At 44.5% G+C, this 24,893-nt stretch overlaps 1 protein-coding gene across 1 annotated transcript; it reads left to right on the forward strand.

Moving 5' to 3' along the window:
- Nucleotides 1–410: 410 nt before the first annotated feature.
- Rbbp7 (retinoblastoma binding protein 7) lies at nucleotides 411–22,911 on the forward strand. Its single transcript, XM_005409144.2, has 12 exons — nucleotides 411–736; nucleotides 1,548–1,692; nucleotides 7,347–7,492; nucleotides 10,953–11,126; nucleotides 12,062–12,177; nucleotides 15,943–16,103; nucleotides 16,783–16,909; nucleotides 17,033–17,110; nucleotides 17,709–17,785; nucleotides 19,390–19,447; nucleotides 21,593–21,703; nucleotides 22,457–22,911. Exons 1-12 carry the CDS (start codon nucleotides 721–723, stop codon nucleotides 22,523–22,525), a joined length of 1,278 nt encoding a protein of 425 aa, XP_005409201.1. The 5' UTR covers nucleotides 411–720; the 3' UTR covers nucleotides 22,526–22,911.
- The last annotated feature ends 1,982 nt before the right edge of the window (nucleotides 22,912–24,893 follow it).

Here is a 24,893-nt window from a genome sequence, read left to right on the forward strand (position 1 = left end):
CTCGAGACTAGGAACCATTTTCCTCTCTCGCTCTGAGATTTGAGATTTTGCTCGGGTAAACTGCAGCGGCAGCCTCCCTGCCCCCTCCCACCCCTGTCTCCGAGGTTGCAGCTTCAAGCAGCCACGCCCCGCGGGCCCCAAGGCTAGCCCGCCCGGGCCAGCTGCCCCCGCGCCTCCCGCTCGCCGCGCCTCCATCCGCCCCACCCCCGCGCACCCCCATCCGCCCCCGCAGCCGGCGCTGGGAGCGCCGGGCGAGTCCTTGCGCCTGCGCCTCGCCAACTTCCTGCCGCGGAACGCCCCACCTACCTCCAGAGGCCCGCCCTCGAAGGGCGCGTGGAAGCCGCCAGCCGCACGCCATTGGTCGAAGCGGCGGAGCCGTTGGCTCCCAGGCCCGCCTCTCCACCGCCACTTATTTTTCCCAGGGCGGATGCGCCTGCGCTCAGCTGCCTGGGCGGGCTGGGAGGCGCGGGTTGAAAAGTCTCGTTCCAAGTTTGGAGAGAGAGAGAAGAGCGCCTCAGACCTCAGTACCCGCGAGCGGGGAGGAGGCAGGAGAGAAGGCTAGGCGTCTGGGGGGCACCCAGGCGGCAAGACGGACCGCAGCCTTCCAGAGCCAGGGGTGTGTGACGCGCCTGGGAAAGGCAGGAACCCCAGCGGTCAGGCTGCTCTTGGCTAGCGAGAGGAGTCCGAGGCGGCAGCGAGGGGCGAACGACCCGACGCAAGATGGCGAGTAAAGAGAGTAAGAGGCCCTGCGGGGCGGCGCGCGCCGGGGCTGCTGGGGGTGGCGGGCGCGCGAGGCCGCGGCACGCGCGGGTGAAAGGCGCGAATTGGCGTGCGGAGCAGGGGGCGGGGCCGGGCGCGAGGCAGGGCGCGCGCCTCGAGGGGCCTGCGCTGGACGGGGCCGCGGCGCGGAAGGCTCGGAGCTCTTCCAGAGCCGGGCGCGGGGCCGAGGACGAGCCCCTCAGCTCCCTCCGCGGCCCCGCTCCCCCTCTGCTGCCCGGGCCCGGGGCGGAGGCCGTCACCGCCGAGAAGCCAGCGCGGCGGCTCCTTCCGCGCGTGCTCGGCGCCCTCTTCGGGGTCGCGGCCCTGGTCCGGGGGCTCCGAGGCCCGCCCGCCTATGGCTGCCGACGTGGGCGTCGGGGGAGCCGGGGCCTCCCCTGGCGGGGGTGGGGGCGGCGGGCCCGCGGTCTGCGGCGCACGTGGAGCTGCCTTCCCGTGTGGGTCGCGGAGCCCCCCCCGCCCGAGTCTGCATCCCAGAACAGGTGCGAACAGCTGGACCGGGCGAAGCGGTCTCGATGTCCACGCAATTAATGACCCGGTTCGGTGTGCGTGGGCGAGGTATTGATCTCGAAAGTGGGAAAAATAAGCTTCCTGGTGTTAGCGTTCTCTCCACGTTCTGCAAGAGTAGTTGTTTGAGGCCACGTTAGAGATAAGTAAAAGGAAAGAGTGGCTTAGGCGTGGCTATCTCGACGTGACCCGCAGTGTCTGTACAGAGTCTGCCTTGGATCCTTCTCGGCCGCTTAATCGTGTGGGCTTTCTCCAAATTTCAGTGTTTGAAGATACTGTGGAAGAGCGAGTCATCAATGAAGAATATAAAATCTGGAAGAAGAATACACCGTTTCTGTATGACCTGGTTATGACCCATGCTCTTCAGTGGCCCAGTCTTACCGTTCAGTGGCTTCCTGAAGTGACTAAGTAAGGGTTTCTGGCAACTTTTATTTTCCATAAATTTAACAGTTGTTTTGAATTTCCTACTTTCGGCATTTTATGCTTCACAATGTAAGCATGGAATCAGCCCTTGGATGAGGTGGCAGGTGGTATTTATTTTAAAAACAAGTGATCTGTAAGATTTCTGACATATGAAGGGGAGAATCCGCCGAAATTAATGTTTGTAGAAAATACCGAATATATTTGACATTACTTGGATACAAGTGTAGATCATTCTCTCTCTAGACCTCAGACTGAGGCCTTTCTTTTACTGTATTGAAAAACGGCATACGTACAGAAAAGTACATACATTTTAAGTACGTGGTTTAATGAATTTTTGCAAAGGAAACATCCCTGTAACTGACATCCAAGATGGAACACATTTTAATTGGCAGAAAGGAAAAGGATTTGGCAGCAGCTGACCAGAGAAAAGGTGTTACTGGTTTATAGCAGTGGTGGTGAACCTGTAGCACACGCACCGCAGTGAGATATTTGCTATCATTGAAAGCTGTAAAAGGTTTGCCAGGGCTGGTATAGTATGGAATACAGTTTGACATTTCTGTTAATTTTCCTGAGTGTTCTTTTCGGGGAGTTTCGAAATTTCTTTGGTAATAATGCCTGACATTTATTGAGCACTTAAAGCAAGACCTGACAGTTGTGAGGAGTTTCATGTCCTGTTATTTGAGCCCTCGTAACAGTACTGTTGTAGGTATGTTTTATCATCCTTGATTTGTGGGTGAAGAAGGGAGTTCCAGGGTTAAGTGCAGTACCATACACAAGATCACACAGCTGGTGATGGTTGCTGGGGCTTACAAACCTTAGTGTACACACTTGGTCTTTGCCAACCCAGACCATTTGGCTCCAGAATTAAGGCAGCACTTGCATTAAGACTGCCTTTCTTGAGTTGGGCGTGGTGGCACTCACCTGTAATCCCAGCACTGGGGAGGCTGAGGCAGGAGGATCGTTGCAAGTTTAAGGCCAGCCTGAACTGCATAGCGAGACCCTGTCTCAAAAAAAAAGACTACCTTTCTTAGAGGGTTGCACCTTTTCTAGTAGGAATTTGGCCAGGTACCTTATTATTATCATTGTTATTTAGTTTTAGGGGGTGGTTTTTGTCTTTTGAGACAGGGTCTTGCTCTGCAGTTCAGGCTGGTCTGGAACTCTTGGCAACCCTGCCTACGCCTCCCCAGTGCTGGGATTACAGATGTACTCCACCATATCTGCCTGTGTACCTTAAAAGTTTATTGATTTTTGTATATTATGAATTTAAATGAGGATTAAATCAAACTCTTAATATGGAAAGAGTGTTTTTGCAACAAATCATAAAAATGAGTAAGCTAGCTTTATGTGAAATACTTCTCATAATGGCTAAGGTACAATACTTGAGTGTTGCCTTACAGATAGGGGATTATGTTGGGGTTCTGAAAAAAATACATACGGAAATGTACAAATGTAGGGCTAGTCTGGAAGAGCTAAATAATGGAGACTTCTAGACGTTGTCTTTTTTTGGTGTGGTGGGTCAAATCCAGGGCCTTAAGTGCTCTACCACTGAGCTGTGCCCCCAGCTCTAGGCATGGACTTTTTCAACCACTTGAGAAGAGACTTAAAAATAGAATGGCTATCATCCTGTGCTCTAGGGCTTTCAGATTCTGGCTTGGAGCTTTGTGGGCATTTGCCTCTTTTTGTCTTCCTGTTAAGCAGATTTAAAATGGATTAATATTTTGGATGTTTTTGACCTACTGTAACAGTAGAAAAGAGTGCAGGAGCTTTAAGGTCAGAGACCTGGGTTTGAATCCTGCCCCTGCTTATTAGCTTTGCAAACTAGGGCAAGTTATACAGCTTCTATGCCGGGGTTGTCTGGTCTGTGTTAAGTGGAGATATTGGTAGCACCGATTGCCTACATTTGAGGGAATTAAATAAGATCCCAGATGGTGACTGGTAAGATCACAGTAAGTGGTGACTGGTGCTGGTTTTCCCATCCCTTTCTGTTCAGGAATAATGTGTAAGAATTCAAAGAAGTTTCTTTTGGATTTCAATTAAAGCTACTTACTTAATGAAGTTTTCTTTAAATGTTGTCTATAATTATTTTGCTTACCTTTTTACACATTTTTTGGGGGTACTGGGAATCGAACTCAGGACCTTGTACTTGTCAGGCAGGCGCTGTGCCACTGAGCTATATCCCCAGCATTGCTTACCTTTTTAAAAATGATACAGGCTGATTATCCTTTATCTGAGGGACTTGGGTCCCAGACGTGTTTGGATTTTGGATTGGGAGGGTATTTACATAAACTTAATGATCTTAGGAATGGAACCCAAGTCTAAACGTGAAATTTATGTTTCATATACATCTTTAAACATAACCTGAAAGTAATTATATACAGTATTTTTAGTCTGCCTGTGTTTTAATTGCAACCAGCCACATGAGGTCAGGTGTGGAATTTTCCACTTGTGGCATCATGTCAGCCCTCAACAAGTTTCCCGTATTTCACATATTTGGATTAGGGATGTTCTACTTTTTGCTTTCTGTATGTTCCTCTTACCCCAGATAAGTTGCTTTTATATTAAATCTTACGAACTTAGATGTCTTTAATTAAATTATACGTTGTGGAATTTTCTGTACAGAGAAGTTGTGGGATCAAGTTGTGGGATGTTCAGTGGCTCAGAGAATGTAAGAAAATGCCAAGCAGCCTGCATTCTTGGATATTAAGAGCTGTGTGGTACTTGCAGGGTTCCATTTGGGTATGAAGGGACTGTGATTGTTTGATCCCCAGATACAGAACAGTAGAAATGTTTACGGCCTGGTGCCTGGAGGAACGGATCCTTCTCCACTTCCTAGGCCCTTCTGCCCATATTTAACATGCTCTAAAGAGTACTTCAGCTTTCTGAAGTGTTATCCTTAGATTAGATAATTGTTCAAATCATTGATTTGGCTTTTAGAAGTTTTATAAACTAGTTAATTCATAATTAATGTGTTAAATAATTTCTTATATATATTGAGACTAGTTCTCCACAGAAGCAGCTTTGTGATCTTTCAAATTCAGGCTATGCAAAAGTGCATAGAGTGAAAACAATTTTCCCCTTCCACATCCCTCACTCGCCAGCATGTAGAAATACCTAGATTTTAATCTTTTTTTTTCTTCTTTTTTAATGGCTGCAAGTTGTTCACCTGGCTTTTTGGTGAGGGTATTTGTTGAAGGCTTATTCTTATCAGCATGCTTACATACACTCCTTTTTAAGGGCTCCGTAGAATGCTATTTGTGGATATAGCATTTGTGGATACAGCAGTTATTTATTGATGGATAGTTAGGTTTTCATCCTTTTGCTGCTGCAAATAGTATGGCTGCAGATAATCTTTCAGTAGAGTCTATTTTTTGATGGGGTGAATTTCGTGGCAGTGGAGTTACTGGGTCAAACAAAGGATTCTGGCACTGAGGGATAGGCTCTTTGACCACACGTGGTTCAGCGGTCCTTAGGTGTGTCCAGTGTTTGGGGAAAACAATACTGATTAATTTAGGAAAGCAGGCTGTGTCTCTGTGATGGAGGTGAAAGAAGTTGTAGTAGCAAAAAATCCTGTGATCATCTAGGAGAAACTAGAATTACTGACTTTGAGACTAGAAGAATTTTTAAGATCCTTCGGTCCACTTGGGACAGTGCTCCTTAGAAAGGTCCTGTAAGCCTTTCTGTCATTTTTACCTGTTGGTCTTAGTTTTTCTGCGTAACTCCACAAGAAGAGTCACTTTTTGTTGTGGTGCTGTGTTCCCCTCTCACAACAAGTCAGTTATGTTTGTTTGTTTGTTTTTGGTGCTGGGAATCGAACTCAGGACCTTGTGCTTGCCAGGCAGGCACTTGTGCCGCTGAGCTATATCCCCAGCCCCTAACAAGTCACTTATGTTAGCCCTAAAATAATTACTATGGTGCCTCTTCTAAAGTACTATGCTCCTGGTTTTGTTTGTTTTTGTTTTTGTTTTTTTGCGGTACTGGAGATTGAACTCACGACCTTGTGCTTGCCAGGCAGGCGCTTATGCCACTGAGCTATATCCCCTACTCCCGTTTTTTTGTTTTTTGTTTTTTTCTGTTTCTTGAGATAGCCACTATTCCTATAAAGATTTTACTTCATCTAAGTCTTCCTTTATACTTTACTTGAACCTAATTTTATTTTTTCTTTTTGGTTTTTTTGAGGCAGGGTCTCGCTATATAGTTCAGATTGGCCTTGAACTATGTGGTACGGGCTGGCCTTGAACTCCCGGGAGGTCATTGCTCCTGCCTCAGCCTCCCCAGGTGCTTCGATTATAGGCATGTGCCACCACTCCCGGCTTAAAATGGAATTAATTACTTTTCATGATAGCCACCCACTGTGCATGTATCAGCTGAGACCCATGAAAAACTATGCAGTTTATAGACTATCCTTAAACTCGCTGTGTAGTGCAGGCTGGCCTCAAACTCATGGCCATTCCTCCTACCTTAGCCCTCGAGTGCAGGGATAACAGGGATGTTCCACCGTGGCCAGTGGCCTATCTGTTCTGTTTTTGGATTTGTGCATTCTTTTTTTATGATGAGCCAAATCTTCATTTTGCCAGGGATATGTAGCTCAGTGGCCCAAGCACCTGCCTGGCAAGCACAAGGTCCTGAGTTCAATTCCTGGTATCAAAAACAAATCTTAATTTTGTGTTTATTAATAAATTACATGTCTAAAAGTAAACTGCAAGCCCCCCCTTTTTTGGTACCGGAAATTGAACTCAGGACATTGCACTTGTCAGGCAGGCACTTGTGCCAGTGAGCTACAACACTGGCTCCTGCCGGGCGTCATGGCACATGCATGTCTGTAATCCCAGCAGTTGGGAGGCTGAGGCAGGAGAATCACCGATTTCAAGGCCAACCTGGGCTACATAGTGAGTGCAAAGCTAGTCTAAATTACATGGTGAGACCCTATCTCAAAAAAAGAAAGAAAAAAGAACTAACTCCTTTGTACATCTGAAATTCTAGAGCCAATAAATGGCCTGACTTGACTGAAGTTAAGACAGAAGGTGCAAGGTACAGAGTGTTGGTCCTGGAGCACAGTGAGAATTGCTATTGTAGGGAAAGCATTATGGATAGATAGCAGTGCAGAAATCACCCGATTGCCCCAAGGTGCCAAAGAGGCATTGGCAAGCTCTTTAGTTTCAAGGTGCATTTCTACAGAACAAGGTAACAGAAAGCCCCGTGCTAAAACCAAGATTACATGTTTCATAAACTTGAGCCATCACCAACACAAGGCATTTTACATTATGCCATTTACACTTATAACCTGTTTTTTAGTGAAGAAACTATTACCCCAGGGAGGTTGTGATATAAGCAATTGCATATACCTAATTTTAGTTTGAGCCAGGTTTTAAACCTAGTTTACCTGACTCAACCCTTTCTTTCCATTCTACCTTGTTGCTTCTCATTGGGAAATCAGAACATCTAGTATATTAAAGTGAGAATATAGGTAAAAGATACATTTTAGATGGGAAGTCAGGATATGTAGGGGATTGTTGATGGTCCCTTCTGAACATTTGCGTGTATTTGTTAAATTTTAATGTATTTGAGGGAACTAGATTGAATTTGTTAGCTGCTGAAGATTTTCTGTAGGGTTCATGTGACTGACTTTCTCCCTTAAACAGACCAGAAGGAAAAGATTATGCCCTTCATTGGCTGGTGCTGGGGACTCACACATCTGATGAGCAGAATCATCTGGTGGTTGCTCGAGTCCATATTCCCAATGATGATGCGCAGTTCGACGCTTCCCACTGTGACAGTGACAAGGGTGGTAGGTATTGCGTCTACTCCAACGTCAGTGTCAGAAAACATGGCTCTTTTAAAGAATGCTACAAAAATTTGAACTGTTAGTTTTTGGCTCAGCAGTGTAACTTACAGAACTTTATTCTATAGAAATACTCACATGTGTGCAGGGATTTCACATTATTTGCAGGGTTGAAAAATTAGGATCAACCTAGCTAACTAGATGTTAATTCTTTTTTTTTTTGGTTTTTTTTTTTTTGGTTTTTTTTTTTGGTTTTTCTCCGGTACCGGGAACCGAACTCACGACCTTGCGCTTGCCAGGCAAACACTTTTGCCGCTGAGCTAAATCCCCGGCCCCTAGATGTTAATTCTTAGGGAATTGGTTGAACACAGTGTGGTATGTTTGAAATTGCGCAGCAGTTAATAAGGAGGAAAATGTATATGTGTGCTGGCATGAAGGTGTCCAAGATACAGTAAATTAACAACTGGTAGGTATAATTACAGTGTATTTTGGTAAACATAGTATGTGTTGGTGTGTGCATAGAGAAAAATCAGGAGACATATACCAAACAGTTAATGGTGGGATTTTTGTTTTGTTTTTGTCTTTGAGACAGGGTTTTACTGTGTAGTTCAGGCTGGCCTTAAACTCACTTTCTAACTCAGGCTGACCTTGAACTCACAGTGATCCTCGTGCCTTGGCCTCCCGAGTGCTAGGGTTACAGGCATGTGCCACTACATCTGGTGGGTAGTGGGTTTTTAAAACGTCAATGCTCCTCTTTCGCTATTCCCATGACCCATAAGTTTGATGGTTTCACTAGAATGACTCAAAAAACTCATTAGCAAATTATACTTCTGGCTAAAGTTTGTTATCATAAAGAACAAAGAACAAGTGCAGCAGGAACAAGATGTGCGTTGGTGAGTTCAAGGAGGTCTGGCACCAGTCTCATCCAGGCCACACAGGATGCGTTTTCTCTCTGGCAGCAAGCTGTAGGGACGTGTAGAACTGCTGCCTGGGGGAGGCCCTGGCGGCTCTCAGGGTCTGAGGCTCTCCTGGAGACTGGTCACCGAGCCACGGGCTGCTGGCAGGCAGCCATGACAGTTGAAGTGCAGGACGCCAGTAATGAAAGCAAGTGCACACAATCAATCTTGATAATTTGTGCAGAGCGGCCCTGCCAGTTGGGTACAGCATGGTCCATTTCTCCAGGTATGTCCCACAGAAGCATCAGTCTATCAGTGACAAAGAACATTCTGAGGTCCTTGTTCCCATATTGTGCCAAGAATCAGTAATGGTCCCAGTGTCCCTCAGAGGTGTACCTCAGAAATGTAAAACCTAAGCTGCCAGACCTCCCAGGTGAATGACTCCTTCGTGGCCTTAGTTTATTTTGTCTTTGTTTTTGTTTTTTAGAAGGATATTTTATTTTAGGGCAGTTTTTTGGGTTTTTGTTTTTTTGTTTGTTTTGAGACAAGGTCTCACTGTATAGTTTAGGCTGGCCTTGAACTCATTATGTAGCCCAGGCTGGCCTCAAGCTCACGGTGATCCTTCTGCCTCAGCCTACTGAGTGCTGGGATTACACATGTGCATCACCATGCCTGGTGGGACTTTGGTTTTTGAGACAGGGTCTCATTATCAGGCTGGCCCTGAACTCCCTATGTAGCCTAGGCTGGTGTCGAGCTTGTAGCAATCCACCTGCCTCAGCCTCCGAAATGCTTTGATTACAGGTGTAGACCACCACTCGCAGCTATGGCCAGACATTTTTTGGACTTGAGAAAAGAAAGCCCTGTGTTCACAGTAAATTGTGTCTGGAAATGTAGCTTTTTAAATTTTATTTTTAATGTTAACTTTTTTTTTGAGACAGAGTCTTGGTATGTTGCCTAAGCTGGTCTCAAACTCATAGACTCAAACGATCTTGCTGCCTCAGCCTCCTGACTGTCGGCAGGGTCCTCCTTGGCCTACAGTGGGAGGGATAGTAAGGAAGGTTGAGCCATACTTTTTTGGACAGATCAGAAAGGGAAAGGGCTGAGAGGGAAATGGGTGCTTTTACGTATGGTGTGAGAGTTGTGTGTGGAGGAGCTTTGGAGTAGTTGAACAAACTAGGGTTTCTAGCCACACTGAAACGGTTATATTTGCTGCAGAGAATGGCTAGAGGTGCTGATACTAAGTTTCAGGAGCCAGTGCTCCTTAATCCTACCCATACAGTGAAAACTGTCTAGAACTAAGGAATGGTTTTCTTTCTTTTCCAAGTGTTTTCTTCAAGCGACTGCTTTTGGGTTGGGTTGGGTTGGGTTGGGTTGGGTTGGGTTGGGTTGGGTTGGGTTGGGTTTTGTCTTTTGAGAGAGGGTCTCACTATGTAGCCCAGGCTGGTCCTGAACTCAGGGTGATCCTCCTGTGTCAGCCTCCCAAGTACTGGGATTACAGATGTGCACCACCATGCTCGGCGGAGGCCACTTTCTGCTTTACTACCTGCCTGGCTCCATTAGGCATTTGAATTAGTGGTCCCTGAGCCAAGACATAGGGTGAGCTAAAAAGGAATGTGAAAAGAAGCATTATAAGTGAGAAATAACACAGTTACAGTGTGAAGCCTGATAACTTTTCTAAGCATCCGCAAACTATTCAAGTTTTTATCTACAAGCACAAAAAAGAAAATATTTGCTATATAGTATCTGCTTAGACGGACTCTACTTGTATTCTTTTTGCTGATATCTTGCTGCTTTTCAGAAGTTATCTTTCTTTTTAAGCAACTTTGATTTTTCAAGGCCCTTTTCATGGCTATAACACTACAGCCTTGTTTACCTACCAGATGGAGAGGTTAATACCCTTATTTTAACCTTACATAAGCAGTTAGACTGAGTATGCCAGCAAGACCTGTGCGTGTGTCTGTGTGTCTGTCTTAGGATCAGGTAGGGGTTAGTCAGCGTGGGTTTGGTTTGAGAGTGTTTCTGATTTTAGACTTAGGGACTGTTCATATTCCTGAGAGTAAAATATTTGCTTTTTTTCTATTTTGGGTTTTTGGGGGGATACTGGGGACTGAACTCAGGACCTCATGCTTGCCAGGCAGGAGCTGTGCTGCTGAGCTAAATCCCCGGCCCTAATCTTTGCTGTTTTGATGTAAAAACCAGGCCAAGTGAGTTGAATTTGAACTAAAAAAAGTTGTTTTCCTTACTATGTGGTTGTTTGAAATTTTTTGTGAATAAGCACATCTTTACAGCTGAAAGAGGCCACTTTTTAATTGTCTTAAGTCCAAAGTGGAACTGAATCCACTTACATAAGGTACCTACCAGTAGTTTCTAATGTAAGTGGGCTTTGAGAATAAATTCCAAGTGGCAGATAGACCCACATTTTTGGGGTTTGGGGTTTTTGGTGTTTTTTGTTGTTGTTGGTTTTTTTGTCTGTCAAATTTATGTTGTGTTCTGTTACGATAAAATCTGGTAGGTTAAGTGACATTTGAATTTTAATCCTAAGTGTATGTATTTCTTTTTCTTCACATTAGAATTTGGTGGCTTTGGTTCTGTAACAGGAAAAATTGAATGTGAAATTAAAATTAATCACGAAGGAGAAGTGAATCGTGCTCGTTACATGCCACAAAATCCTCACATCATTGCTACAAAAACACCGTCTTCTGATGTGTTGGTTTTTGACTACACAAAACATCCTGCTAAACCAGGTATGTAGTAATAAAGGCAGCCCAGTACTGAAACATTTTCCTTGATTCACAATTGACTGTAAGGTTTAAAAATTGTTTGGGGGTGCCCATAAGCATTCTCAGGTGATTTGCCCAAAAGAGCCAGCAACAGATTATCCTCACAGCTGAGAGTTATTATAGCAAAGGAGCCAGAACAAAAGCAGGAGGAGAAAGACACACAGCAGGTGAAGCCCGCAGAGTTCAGGCCGGGCCTCTGAGTCCTTCCTCTCCTGGGATGCAAGGACATGTGTTGTTTTGCGAGCAGCAAGTAGGAGCATGTGTCCAGCAGAAGCGTTTGTGAGTGCCAGGGTCTGGGTTTCTCTTGGAGGTCACATGGGTACATCCTGCACTGTGACCGGCCACACTAATGAAAACTCGAGACCCTAGCAGTAAAGCCAGGTGCATCTTGATTCTTGCTGAACAATCCTGCAAGTCTTGACAAGTTGCTGCAGCACACCCCGCTGCTTTGGGCATGCGCAGCTTCATGAGACAGTGACACAGAGAACCTTCCAGAGGTCACATTCTCGGGTTGGCCAAGGGGTGTTGATGGTTGCAGGCTACCTTAGAGACATGTAAGGCCTGAGTGACCCAGCCTGCTGTGCTAGGAAACCTTCTGAAAATTGATCAGGGGTTGGGGGGTGGGGTTGCCACTACACATATTTTCAGTGTTTCTGTGGTGGAATTAGTACTAGGTGTTCTAAAGAAACCAGTCGTTTAGTGGTCGTGAGGCACAGTTTTTATCAGGTACCTAAAATGAAGCAGAGAAAACAGCTTTTCAAAATGATTATGTGCCAGACCAAGTCCTTATTCATGTGGATTTCTGTTACGCTCCCTCAATGAAGGAGTGACGATTTGCTCTCACCAGTTCTGATAAACAGATAATAACTTAGTAGTTAATGTATTTCTTTTTTCCTTAGACCCAAGTGGAGAATGTAATCCTGATCTTAGGTTAAGAGGTCACCAAAAGGAAGGCTATGGTCTTTCCTGGAATTCTAATTTGAGTGGACATCTCCTAAGTGCATCCGACGACCATGTGAGAAATGTGTTCTTCCTAATCTGCTCATATACTGAGAATTAAAGTGTCACAGGACAGCTCTGCACTAAGGAGCACTATATAGATGAACAGTTTTCTAAGATAATACTGTTGATGATTTGTGATAATGTTTTCCCAGGTTTTAGAGCAGTGGTTTTTCAGACTGCTCTGTTGGAGTCTTAGGGTTTCACAAAGCTTTCTTTCATTTTTAAAAAAATTTGTAACTCTTAAGCTGGGTGTGGTGGCTCATGCCTGTAATTCCAGCATTGGAGAGCTGCTGAGGCAGGAGGATCCTGTGAGTTCAAGGTCAGCTCGAACTATATAGTGAAACCTTGTCTCAAAAAAACAAACAAGAAATTTTATTTTAACTATTTTTGCAGCGCTAGAGATCAAGGCTGGGGTCTCACGTGTGCTAGGCAAGTGCTCTACCAGTCATACCCTCAAGCCCTTCACAAAACTCGAAGCACTCTTGGGATGGAGGGAAGCTGGGCAAAAGACCTCCCACTGTTTTAAAGAGGATCCCCTTATAATGGAAGCTCTATAAAGCATTTATGAGCCTAGACTAATGTATTTTTGAAGTGTACAACTGAGTGGATTTTACTACTATATTCAAAGTTCTGCAGCCATTGCCACTAATCCTAGAATATTTTCATGAAATACCTCAGAAGGAAATTGTGTACACATGAAACAGTCATTCTGTTTCCCTTCCCCCAGCTCCTAAGAACCAGGAATTTATTTTCTGTCTCCTACTATTCTTGATATTTCACATACAAGTGGAGTCATACACTATGGCCTTTTCTGACTGGTTTTCACATGTTTTCAAGTAACATTACTTTTCACTTTGTTGTGGCTAGTAGTTCAATGTACATATACCACAGTTTGCTTATCATTTATCAATCTAGTGAATGTTTGGATTGTCTTAAGTTTGGGGCTATTTTGAGTGATGGGAACATTGGTATACCAGTTCAAATGTTTTCATTTCTCTTGGATGATCACTTAGAAGTAAAGTTGCTGGTTCATGTGCTAACACTGTCTTTTGCCTTTTGAAGAACTGCCAAACTTTTCGTGAGCAGCTACTCATTTTGTGTTGCTACCAGCAACACATGAGTATTCCCTTTTCTGCACACCCTCACCAGCACTTCTCTTTATGCATTTAGCCATCTTAGTGTGAATACATTGTAGATTTGATTTAAATTTCTTTCTGTAACATGATGTTAAGCATCTTTTCTTGTGTTTATTGGCCATTTTTGTACATCCTTTGGAGGAATATGTTTGCAAAGCCTTGGTCCATTTTTTAAAATGTTGTTTTTCTTATCTTTGTGGGGAGGGGGACAAGGTCTTTTTTCTCTTTCATGGTGCAAGCTGGCCTTGAATTTGTGATGATCCTCCCTCAGCCTCCAGAGTAACTGGGATAATAAGTGTGCACCACCATGCCCAACTGATTTTATTGTCTTTATAAGAATTCTTCATGTATTCTAGATACAAGTCTTTTGTCAGATAAGTGATTTCCAAAGTTTCTCCCATTGCGTGGGTTGTCTTTTCACTTTCTTGATATTGTTTAAAATACAAAAATTTTTTAAATTGTGTCCAGTTAATGTAGTTCTAAAACTTTTTCACTTATGCTTTTGGTTTCGTATTTAAGAAGCTATTGCATAATCCAGTGTCACAAAGATATACGTGTGTGTTCTAAGAGTTTTAGCTCTTTAGGTCTTTCATCCATTTTAAGTAAATTTTTGTTTATGCTTTGAGATAGGGGTCTTACTGCATTCTTTTGCATGTGATAATCCAGTTTTCTCAGTACCGTTTTTTGAAAAGTAGTTTTTTGCCTATTAAATTATCTTGATTCCCTTAATATAAAACATTAACAGTTAAGAGTACCACACAATTGGAAAACAGTTTTGTTCATTCGTTGCACACCGGAATAGCATTCTCACTGCCAAGAGTCCTATATCTCTTGTGGATCCCTTACTATAGGTGGAAGGTATTTGGTATGATTCTAGGAAAAGAACATTTTTGGGCCTTCTGAAAGCACATACACCTTGATCACAGTTTCACTTCATGTCTGCTTCATGAGAGCAGATTGCTTGCTTTCTAACTTAGTATATTCCTGGGCTTAGAACATGGCCTTTCTGTCTTTGTTGATGGCTGTGCCTGTTAAGTATTTGGAATTTCTGAAACAAATAAATGCCTCTGTCAAGATTCTCTAGTTGCACACAGCCAAGACCAGCTTGAGTTAACAGAAAAGGAACTCAGAAGGGCAGTGAGTAGGGGAGCTCACAGGGTGCTCTCGTGGCTAGAGAATGAGGCTTTGCATACTCCCTGAAAGAGGAGAGGCCAGATCCACAACCCAAATCGGGCCAGTGAGAATTTCTTTCTTCCCACACCTGCATCATCAGAACGGCTTTTCCCATCACTCTTCATGATTCACGGTCTGGGGGCACCCGTGGGGCTGGTGTAGCATTTCTGCAGCTCCCCTGCCAGAGGCACAGAAACAAGGCTCTGCTTCCCTGTAAGATAGGGATAGTAGGCTCTACTCAGTAACCTCCTTACTAGTTCCAGTGCCTTCTGAAGACACCAGCCTGACGACATCTGAAAGATCCTGAAGGCCACGCACAGTGCTGAGCTTGTCAGGCTCTGTCCTTAGCAGGAGCAGGGGGTAGAAGACAGGATCCCTGCACACTCTTCTCCTTCCTCAGTGTGTGTAAATTATACGTCAGGGTGTATAAGTAACACAAAAGCCATGTGTATTGTATTTAAAAGTTTCTCTTGCTGGTCTAGGTGTGGTACTTACCTGTAACCCCAGCTACTCGGGAGGCTGAGGGAAGAGGATCAGAATTCAGAGCCACCCTGGGCAATTTAGCAAGGCTCTGTCTCAAAAATTACAAAGGGCTAGGGTATAGCTCAGTAGTAGAGTGCCCTTGGGTGGGTTCAACCCCCAGCACCACCAAAAAAAAAAATTGTTGCCTGGGAAATAGGTATTCCTGAGAAGTAGCTTTAGAACAACAACCTCATCATGCCGGAAATTGGTTTAAGGGGCTGGGGGTGTAACTTAGTGGTAGAGCACTTGCCTAGCATGTGCAAATCTCCAGCACTACAGGGGAAGCTAAGTGGTTTAAAAAGAGATGGGGCTAATGCCAGTGGAATTACAGTTCATACCAGTACACCTCAGAATGAGTTACTTTCTTTATACCATTGAGTGAGAATCATTGTGATATAGCTTACTTAAAACTTAAGACTTTGCTCTTAACTCATTGTGGTAAGATGTCAGAAGAACGCCTTGAACATACGAAGCCTCATGAACGTGTCGTAGACTACTGTGATCTCGGCGCCTGAAGGAAGCCATGATCTCTCATGTCTGGTGGTTCCTGCCAGGAAGTCAGACTTGTCCAGAGGGCTTTTTTTTTTTTTTTTTGAGGGCTTTTGTTTTTTAAGGCACATTTTCATTTTCATTCCCAGCCTAGTGTGTAGCTAGTCAGTAGCTATTGAGCTCCTGGCTCTGTGATTTGTATCATCAGCTGTTTGAATGTACGTAGAGACTCCAACCCAGTGTCCCTCAGCCAGCCACCATATTCCATCTCCCCCAGTGTAGTTTCCTTCCCCTCTGTGTCTCCCATCATAGAGGCTGCACCCACACGTTCTTCTGCTTCTATTTTTTTCTCTTGTGTTTCTAATTTTTACCTAGTTTTATTTTTCATGGAGATATTAGATGTTGGCCTTTAAGATGCGGTGTCTTACAGCTTTTCTTTCTTTTTTCTCCTCCCTCAGACTGTCTGCCTGTGGGATATAAATGCAGGACCAAAGGAAGGCAAAATTGTGGATGCTAAAGCAATCTTTACCGGCCACTCAGCCGTTGTAGAGGATGTGGCCTGGCATCTGCTGCATGAGTCCTTGTTTGGATCGGTCGCTGATGATCAGAAACTCATGATGTATGAGAGTTCAGTGGGGTTTGATAGGTGATCTGAATGACCATCAGTGATTGTGGTAGACTGCTTTGATTGCTTTTTTAAAGCTTAAAAAGCTTCAGCTGAGGTATACTAGATATACAATAAACTGCACGTGTGTAACAGGCTTTTTATATGAAACTGACTGTGCTGTATGGATGAACTGTTTTGAAAAAGAAAAACAGCTATGTAAATGTGAAGGAAAATGAGTGGTAGTGGTAAATAGCAGAATTGGGATCCAGAGTGACCAACTGACATTGGAGGTTAGAGAAGAATGATTCTATTGGGGTGTGGAGCTAGTTGAATTCAGCCACTTAAGACACTTGTCTCCTGAAGAAATGCTGAGACAAACGTGGCCATACTGAACTTGACAAGGCTAGTTGTGGGTATCAGGATGCTACATTTTTCTCTGCTAAATAGCCTCTATTTTGTGTATCTTGGAATGGCAAAGAGTCTATAAGGGGAACCAGAAGTAGTAAGTCCTAGTTTGTTACCTGAAGGGTTAGAAGGTGTCATTTAGTGGTGAGGTCCAGATTGCCAGCTATGTGTGATTGGTGTCTGAATCGGGGAGTGGAGTGGAGGGGCTGGCCCAGCAATGAGTGTGTGAGGCTTGGGGGGCTTGGAGTCCTTGGTGTGTGCTATGTGCCTTGTACCTCTGTTTCAGATGGGACACCAGGTCCAACACCACCTCAAAGCCCAGCCACTTGGTGGATGCGCATACTGCCGAGGTCAACTGCCTCTCCTTCAATCCCTACAGCGAATTCATTCTAGCAACGGGCTCTGCGGATAAGGTGTCAGAAGCTTTTGCATATTTAGTGTTTATGAAACTCAGTTGTTTTATACTTTAACGAGGTATTTAAAAGATTTTTTTTTATGTAAAGCACAGAAATGAATTCATTTGTTTTTTCCTTCAGACGGTAGCTTTGTGGGACCTGCGTAACTTAAAATTAAAACTTCATACCTTCGAATCTCATAAGGATGAGATTTTCCAGGTACGTGACACTTCTGTTTGTATGTCTGGTGTAGTAACTGGCGTGGGTAAAGTTTTAAGTTTTTTCTTGCATATTGATCGTGGATATGGGCCTTTCTGTTTTTAATAAAGCTCCTCTTGATTCTGCTTTATAAGTAAACTAGAAGAAACAATTTGGAGCTTTTTAAGAGGCTCTTAGTTCAGAATTACAGGAAAAGATAGGACTAGTTTAGGAAGTGAACTGCAAGGACTCTGGAGTTAGGTGTAGCAGTGCAGTAGGCCCCCTAGTGAAGAAAGGGTCTTGCGCCTGGTTTAACATAGGGAATTGCATGGATTGGTATACACCTGCTTGCAAAGTTGAAAGGCTCCTGGGCTGGTTGTGGGGCTGAGTAAGTTTACTGGGAGCCCTGGCTGAGTTCCTTGGCATACTGGGGAATGGTCCTTCCTGGGGGCAGGCTGGGGATTGGGCCCTCCAAGACCATTTCAAAGTGTGGAACAGGAGGTTGAGGCGCCTCTAGGCTGAGAGCTAGCGCGGGATGAGAAATATGACGGGTTAGAAGAGCAGCACAAACGGAGGGATGGGGGTGCTTTACATACATTCTTAGAATATCTGTTGCTAGGTCCACTGGTCTCCACATAATGAAACTATTCTGGCTTCAAGTGGTACCGATCGTCGCCTGAACGTGTGGGATTTGAGGTAATTTAGGATCTGGAGACAAGATACTGTGTGAATAGTGTGCTAATCTGGCAGGTTATATAATATTTCATAAACTGGAAAAGCCATTTGTTATTCCCACTTCAATAACCCTAACGTGAAAGTAACAAAATTTCAAGTACCTTTCTAATTTGTAAAGAGTCTTTGTTCTGTAAAATAGGGGTGAGGCAGCAAATGGACCATAAAATCAGTTTCTCTGTTGAGATTTGTTTGTTGCTAGGCAGGGGGCAGGGAGCGAGAGCGAGCGAGCATGTGTGCACATCCAGATAGTTGTAGTTCAAACACTTGCTATAGAAAAGAATTGAAGATGTCAGCTGCTCTCGTCTCGGAGGCTCTCACTGCACATCAGCAGGACGGTTCCTGCTCAGGGTCTGTACCATTTGCTCTTCTGTGATTTTATCCATTTGTTCTACACGTGTGAGGTCCCGCTGTAGTTTTTGTAAGCTGGGGAGACCTTTGTAAAGAAGACAAGGGTTGCCCATGCTGTGAGGCTTGTGTTCTCTGGGGGCTTGCTGTAGTTTCTGTTAGCTCTTAGGAAAGGCAACCAGGGCGGCGCGTGCCTGTAATTCTAGCCCTCTGGGAGGCTGAGGCACGAAGATTACAAGTTCAAGCCCATCCTGGGCAACTCAGTGACTTAGCAAGGCCTTGCATCAAAAAATAAAAAGGAATGGGGGATGCAGCTCCATGGGACAACCCTGGATTTAATCCCCAGTGCCCCCAAAAAGGCTAGCAGTGGTGATGCACATCTCTAACCCCCGCATTTGGGAGGCTGAGGCAGGAGGATTACTGCAAGTTCTAGGCCAGGCTGAAAACAGTCCCTTGGCTTCAGAGCTACTATTCTAAGAATTTGAGTCTCCTTTGAACCTTTAGAGCCATTGATAAAGTTGCTTAGTTTGTACTCCCTTGAAGTGGACTAAATTGTTCTATGGAGAGGGGAAAAACTTGTGACTGTGTTTTGGCCTATAAACTGAAATTTTTAAGAGAAGAAAAACTCCCTAAAACCCTTTTATTTTAGACTAAGGCTGTATGTAGCATTTGCCTGGCACACATGAGGCCCTAAATTCAGTCCTCAGCACCAAAAACATAAAATCTTGCTCTGGTTTATATGTCCCACAGTTAAAGTTGTTTCGTTGGCATATCTCTGTCAACAGACCCAGAGTATGGTGTGTGGTTGTGCTTCACTCCTGGAATGCACAGGGCTTTAGGAGTATAGAGGCTACATGTTCCCATGTAGATTGGGGGTGGAGGTAGTTGACAGGGTCTTTACATGTAGTCCAGGCTGGCCTCAAACTTGCAGTGATCCTCCTGCCTCAGCCTCCTGCATGCTGGGATTACAGGCATATACCACCACACCCAGCTCAAAATGTTGGAGAAATTTTGAGTTAGTGTTTATTATGAACAATTCTTCATTCTGCAGTTATAATTATGAATAGTGTTCATCTGTTTCCAGAAAGCAGTCATCCTAAGAAGTTGCTCTCAGGTGTGTGCGTGTGTCTTAGGGTGAACTTTCTGGGTGATGCTGGTGTAGTGTACACTCTTGGTACAAGAATCTTCAGTAATGAAAGCATTCTGTTCTTTGTGACTAGCAAAATTGGAGAAGAACAGTCAGCTGAGGACGCAGAAGATGGGCCTCCAGAACTCCTGGTACGTGCTCTGCAAGATGAGGTGCCACGTGCGGGGTGGGCTCTTTTGTCATCTAGTCACTTAGCTCAAGGATGAGTCAGAACCTCCTATTCCAGCTCTCAAAGATGGTTTTAAAGTAGAAGTCTGCTGCTACAGTGACTGAGCTCTGAAATTTATCCAAAATAGTTCATGGAATCTTGTTGCTTTTTACAAATGTTTCAGTAAAAATTATTTGGGCTCCTGCAAAATAGCGAATAGTAATTTCCAACTAGTTTCAGCCATATTGTATTCTGAGTGATTTATTTGGGGGAAGGAGTCCTGTTGCCGCTCACTGGGCATTATTAGTTCACACCTCCTAACAGGGTGGACAATTGGTAATGACCTGCTGTTTCAGTTCAAGGCACTTTTTTTTCTGTGAAGCACTGCCAAACTTAGCAGTGGTTCTTTGTCCTTGCTCTGAATTAAACATTCATCCCCTGGTCATAGGCAGATAGCTGCTCATCACTCTGTAGCATAGGTTTTATTTAGCTTTTCTGCTGCTGCTCACTTTTGGTCTACTTGTGCTTCACTTACAGTCATAAAAGGCAAAGGCCCTGTGGTTGAGCCGATAGAAGATGCTGGGCCCTGCCTGTGTGAGCCCCTGGGCCAGTGATGGCAAACCTCTTAGAGCTTTCAAAGATCCACATAACCCACTGTGGCACGCGTGCCAGAGGTTCACCACCACTGCCCTAGCCAGTCCTTTGTAATCTTTAGTGGCTGCTTCCAGGCAGCAAGTGGCAGAAGTAGAATGGACCTCGGCCAGAGTGCTACAGTCAGTGCACACCAGTGCAGCTGAGACAGGAGGGTTTCTCAGTGACCGAGGCCGTCCACAGAAGGCAGGGTCTAAGTGATTGTATTCCACAGTGACTGACTGACTCTGAGAAGTCTGCTTGTGAAGCAGTTCCATTGTATTTTCTAGAAAACACATTGCTCCCAGCTACTTTTGTCCAGCTGTTTTCAGTTATTTTGGTAAGCTTCACTGTGACGTAATTCACATACGGTACAATTCACATCGTTTACAATTCAGCGGTTTTCAGTATACCCAGAGTTGTACAACCATCTCAAGTCAATTCTACGAAATTTTTTTCTGCAAAAAATCTAGCTGTCACCTCCCAACACTCTCCTTCCCCAACCCCTGGTGTAGCCCATGATGTGTTTCTTCCTGTTGATCTTGTTTTGATGACTCCTGTGTACATTCTAAGGCAGTGGTCTTAAAGTAGTTTCACTTGGGTACCCCTTGGGAGTATTTTGAAAAGCTGCCCCCCTATCCCAATTCAGCTTCCCCGACAGGAGCACTCTACAATATCATATCCCCAGCCCTTTTTAAATTTTATTTTTGAGATTGGGTCTCACCAAGTTGCCCAGGTTGGCCTCAAACTTCATCTTCTTGCATCAGCTTCCCAAAGTGCTGGGATCACAGATGTGTGGCACCACAGCCAGGCCCATCTCACATTTTTAAACTGATACACTGATTAGGTCAGAAACATATGTTTCATATGAGCTAGCTAGTAGACAGAGACCTCATTGTCAAAGTAAAGAATCACGACAGAGTTTATCAGAAAGTGTGGCTTGCCAGTTCTAGATAGTGAGCTAATATTGTGTCCTTTGAAAGGACAAGTTACTTTGAATTCTAATTCAAAGATGTAGACGGCACATTGCCTTCCCTTGAGGTTGCCTCCTGTAGGAAATCAAACTGCCTCCTTCAGCATTTCTTTGTGAGCTGTGTGTCTCTGAGGGACTTTGGAGCACCCCAGGTGATGTTTGGTCGGGAGACTGAGGGAAGGGTGAGGGTTGTGCCTTCAAGTTCAGGGGCTCCCAGGGCTCCCAGTGTAGAAAGTGTGTGAGAGCCCACCTTACACATGTGCACCTAGCTGTGTGACCCAGTGGTGCGGGTTATGGTCTTTTTTTTTTTAACACGGGGTTGTAGCCCAAGCTGGCCTCAAACTGAGATTACAGGTGTGTGCCACCACCCCCAACCGCACTACTGTTACGGAGAAAGCTTACTGTTCAGGGATGCAGGCCAAAGAACGTAGGGGGAAGCATCCTACATGCAGCTAACAGACGTTCAGTGTGTAGTAGTGCATGTAGACAGGAACTCATGTTTACCAAGACTTTCCTTTTTCCCAGTTTATCCACGGAGGACACACTGCCAAGATTTCGGACTTTAGCTGGAACCCCAATGAGCCTTGGGTTATCTGCTCAGTGTCTGAGGATAACATCATGCAGATATGGCAAATGGTAAGCTGAAATTATTTTTCTCAAATTCGTATCTTGTAAAGCAGAGATTTACTAGGGATATAGGAGAAATATTTAGGTACCTATTATACTAAATGCTTGGAATGTAAGGAAAAGTCCCATTTGACCAGTCTTGAATTCAGTATTGGTGCTTGGTCCCCCAGCTCTGGTGCCTGCTGGGCGGAGAGAAATCTGTACATCTGTGGGAACAGATGCAGACGCGCAGCATCTGCTTCAGTGTTCACTGGCATGGCTGGAGTCTTGGCATCACTGCTGCTGTCTGCAGGGCCTTGAGGGTTTGAGCACCGGCCCGGGAGGGGACTGAGGGTATGTGGTGATCACTGGCACCCTAAGGCGGTGTCACTCGCACCTCCTGTAAACAGTGCAGGCATCACGCCAGGTGACATTTGTGTGAACAAGCATGGGGGTGTGGGGCGAGCTTTGCACTCGCAGTCAGTGGCAACTGAGTTTGAAGAATACCGGCCTGCCTGCCTGCCTCTCTTGGAGGGAAGTACAAAAATGAAACTGGTCTCAGTGGCAAAGCGCCTGCCTGGCAAGCGCAAGGTCGTGAGTTCGGTTCCCGGTACCGGAGAAAAACCAAAAAACAAAACAAAACAAAAATGAAACTGGTCAGTTCCTGTGACAGTATGTCATGGACAGTGAACCCTAAAATCTGGATTGGCAGGTTAAATTCAGATGACTGTATGAAAACCTTGGGGAATTTTACCTGTGAATTTATTTGGTTGTTGTCTCTAGGCTGAAAATATTTACAATGATGAAGAGTCAGATGTCACAACTTCGGAACTGGAGGGACAAGGATCTTAAACCCAAAGTATGAGAGCTGTTTTTGTTGAATGTAATGCTACACAAATGCTTGATTTCTCAAGCGCCAAAACAGCGTTGTATAGTGGGAAATGTTAAGTGGGGTGGCTTATGGCATTCTTGACCCTATGATTCTAGCACTTTCAAGTGAGCTGTTGCGTTACTGTATCATATTGTAGTTATTAGGGAAGAAGGAACGTTGCTTCAGAAGGAATATCACGTTGTTTTAAATATAAGTAGCAGGGTACTGCCTTTGATTCAACTGTTCTAAGCCCTCGTTTTCTCAGACTTAAGTGCTTGCTGTTCCCAAATATGCAAGGGTAACTTTTACACTTTTTCCTTCCAACACTTCTTGATTGGCTTTGCAGAAATAAAAGTTTTAAAATAAATTATGTTTATTCTTATTCTTTTGGAAGGTGGGGGGACTGTATGTACATGAAGTTCTCCCCTCCCTCAAATGGAAATCGGTAAAATTGTACCTCGGGACTTGTGCAATTAAGGCCACATGGGTAACAAAAGAATACACAGAAGCTGTTAAATTTATCATACATATTTACTTAATCTATACAGAATCGAGTAGATAAAATCAATTCACATTAGTGAAAAATCTACAAAATGTCTTTGAAAAGCAAAACAAGACTGCCTCTTAACAATTCGTATCCTCATGAAAGACGTGGGCTGTAAAAATAAAGCAGTGTGTTTAGCACAAACTAGAGATATCTGCATCATTTTTTCACAGTTATTTCCATCTACAGTCTGAAAGAGGTAGATTTTTCTGCAACACCTGAGAATTGAATTGTGATAACCAGGTGTGATAAAGGCAGTTGCATACATAACTAAAACATACTGATCTTGAGACCAAGAAACGTACTCCTACAAGTCAGGGTGAAATGATCCGTTACCCAGGACCCACGTTCTCCTACACCAGGGGGTCTGCTGCCACTATAATTAACACACGTGGAGGTGACACACCAAGGCAACTGGCACGATGTCGAGTGTCGACCTTTCCGGGCCGGCCTAGTAGTGTTACAGTGTTCTAGAACACGGGAGATACGGGGCGTGCTACGAAGCCACAACACTGGGCTGCTGGGGCGATCACTTCAGAGGAGGGAAGGGTGTCCTTGGGGGTCCCAAATTTGTCTACTCACAGGGTGATAGGAGGAAAGGTTCTGAATGCGTTCTCAGAATTCATATCCTTTAAACAGCATGGTAGCATCTAGCTAAAAATACACGTAAGCCAAAAGCAGCAGGCCAAGTACTGTTAATCACATTGCTTTATAAAGCCCTTGAAAAATACAACAGGTCCAAGATTTACAGTCTTCTACACAGGACAGGCACCACAAAGAGTGTGGTGACCCACACACATGGCTTGGTAAAATGTTAAGAGGGATACATCCAGCAGAGTTGTGTGAAATGTGATCATTAGTACTGATTTTAAGGTAGATTATGTTTCTGATAGATACCTTCGTTGCCCCCAGGAAGTGAGTCCAGGGTTCCAGGTAGTAAGTAGCTCAAGGGGGAGGGTGTTTATTGGGCTTCCAGCTCATAGTGACAGGGTAATCGGATAACCTACTGTACGCTGGATTGCTTCTCCACTGGCTGGCCCCTTGATGAACAGCCCTGATGGTAGAAGCTCGGATACATAATCCTCCACTCCAGGCACTATTTCCCATCTGTTGGACAATTTTCAAGTTTTTCAACCCAGTTTAGACCAGGAATGTGACAGGACTTTTTACAAATAAAACTTTTAACAAAGAGAAAACTATTTTAACTGGACAAAATGGAGTTTATTCGGTCCAGTAAGCAGTTTAACAGGTGTCAGTTTGATACTTCTCAGTGGAATGTGCTAAGATCAGCTCTAGCAGAACCCTTTATTCCGTGAAGTGTTCCAGTGCAGTTACACAGGCTTCCCAGCAGCCTGATGGAGTGCTCATGCGCATAACAGCCACAGCCAACACCGAGGGAAACAAGGGCAAGTTCAAGAACCAACTCAAAAGTTACGTGCTTAATTCTAAAATTCCCCCATTCCAAGCACAGAGACCATGATAATACTGGTTTGTTTTTCTTTCTTTGAAGAAAAAAAAAAAAAAAGCAAATGAAGAAAGGAGAAACAACAGATTTGAAAGCCAAGTTCCAGGTCCTGACTATGTGACACACTGCCAAGTTCTCCATAGGTAAAAATGCTGCTTCCAGTGTTTCTCTTCTGGAAGTGATCACTTTGCACTTAGTGCTGGTCCCTAGTTTAAATTCCCTTTTTAAGAAAACCAAACCAAACCTTTGAGTACTTTCCTGGTTAGACACTTTTTTTGGTACCAGGACTCAAACTCAGGACCTTGTGCTTGCCAGGCAGGCACTGTGCTGCTGAGCTATA

This window comes from Chinchilla lanigera, unplaced genomic scaffold, assembly GCF_000276665.1.
Source record: "Chinchilla lanigera isolate Chin_1 unplaced genomic scaffold, ChiLan1.0 scaffold00118, whole genome shotgun sequence".
In the NCBI taxonomy this organism is placed as follows: Eukaryota; Metazoa; Chordata; class Mammalia; order Rodentia; family Chinchillidae; genus Chinchilla; species Chinchilla lanigera.

Coding starts and splice junctions, on each gene's coding strand:
- Rbbp7 (XM_005409144.2), top strand. Junction 1,693..7,346: donor TGGCTTCCTGAAGTGACTAA/GTAAGGGTTTCT, acceptor TCCCTTAAACAG/ACCAGAAGGAAAAGATTATG. Junction 7,493..10,952: donor CTGTGACAGTGACAAGGGTG/GTAGGTATTGCG, acceptor TCTTCACATTAG/AATTTGGTGGCTTTGGTTCT.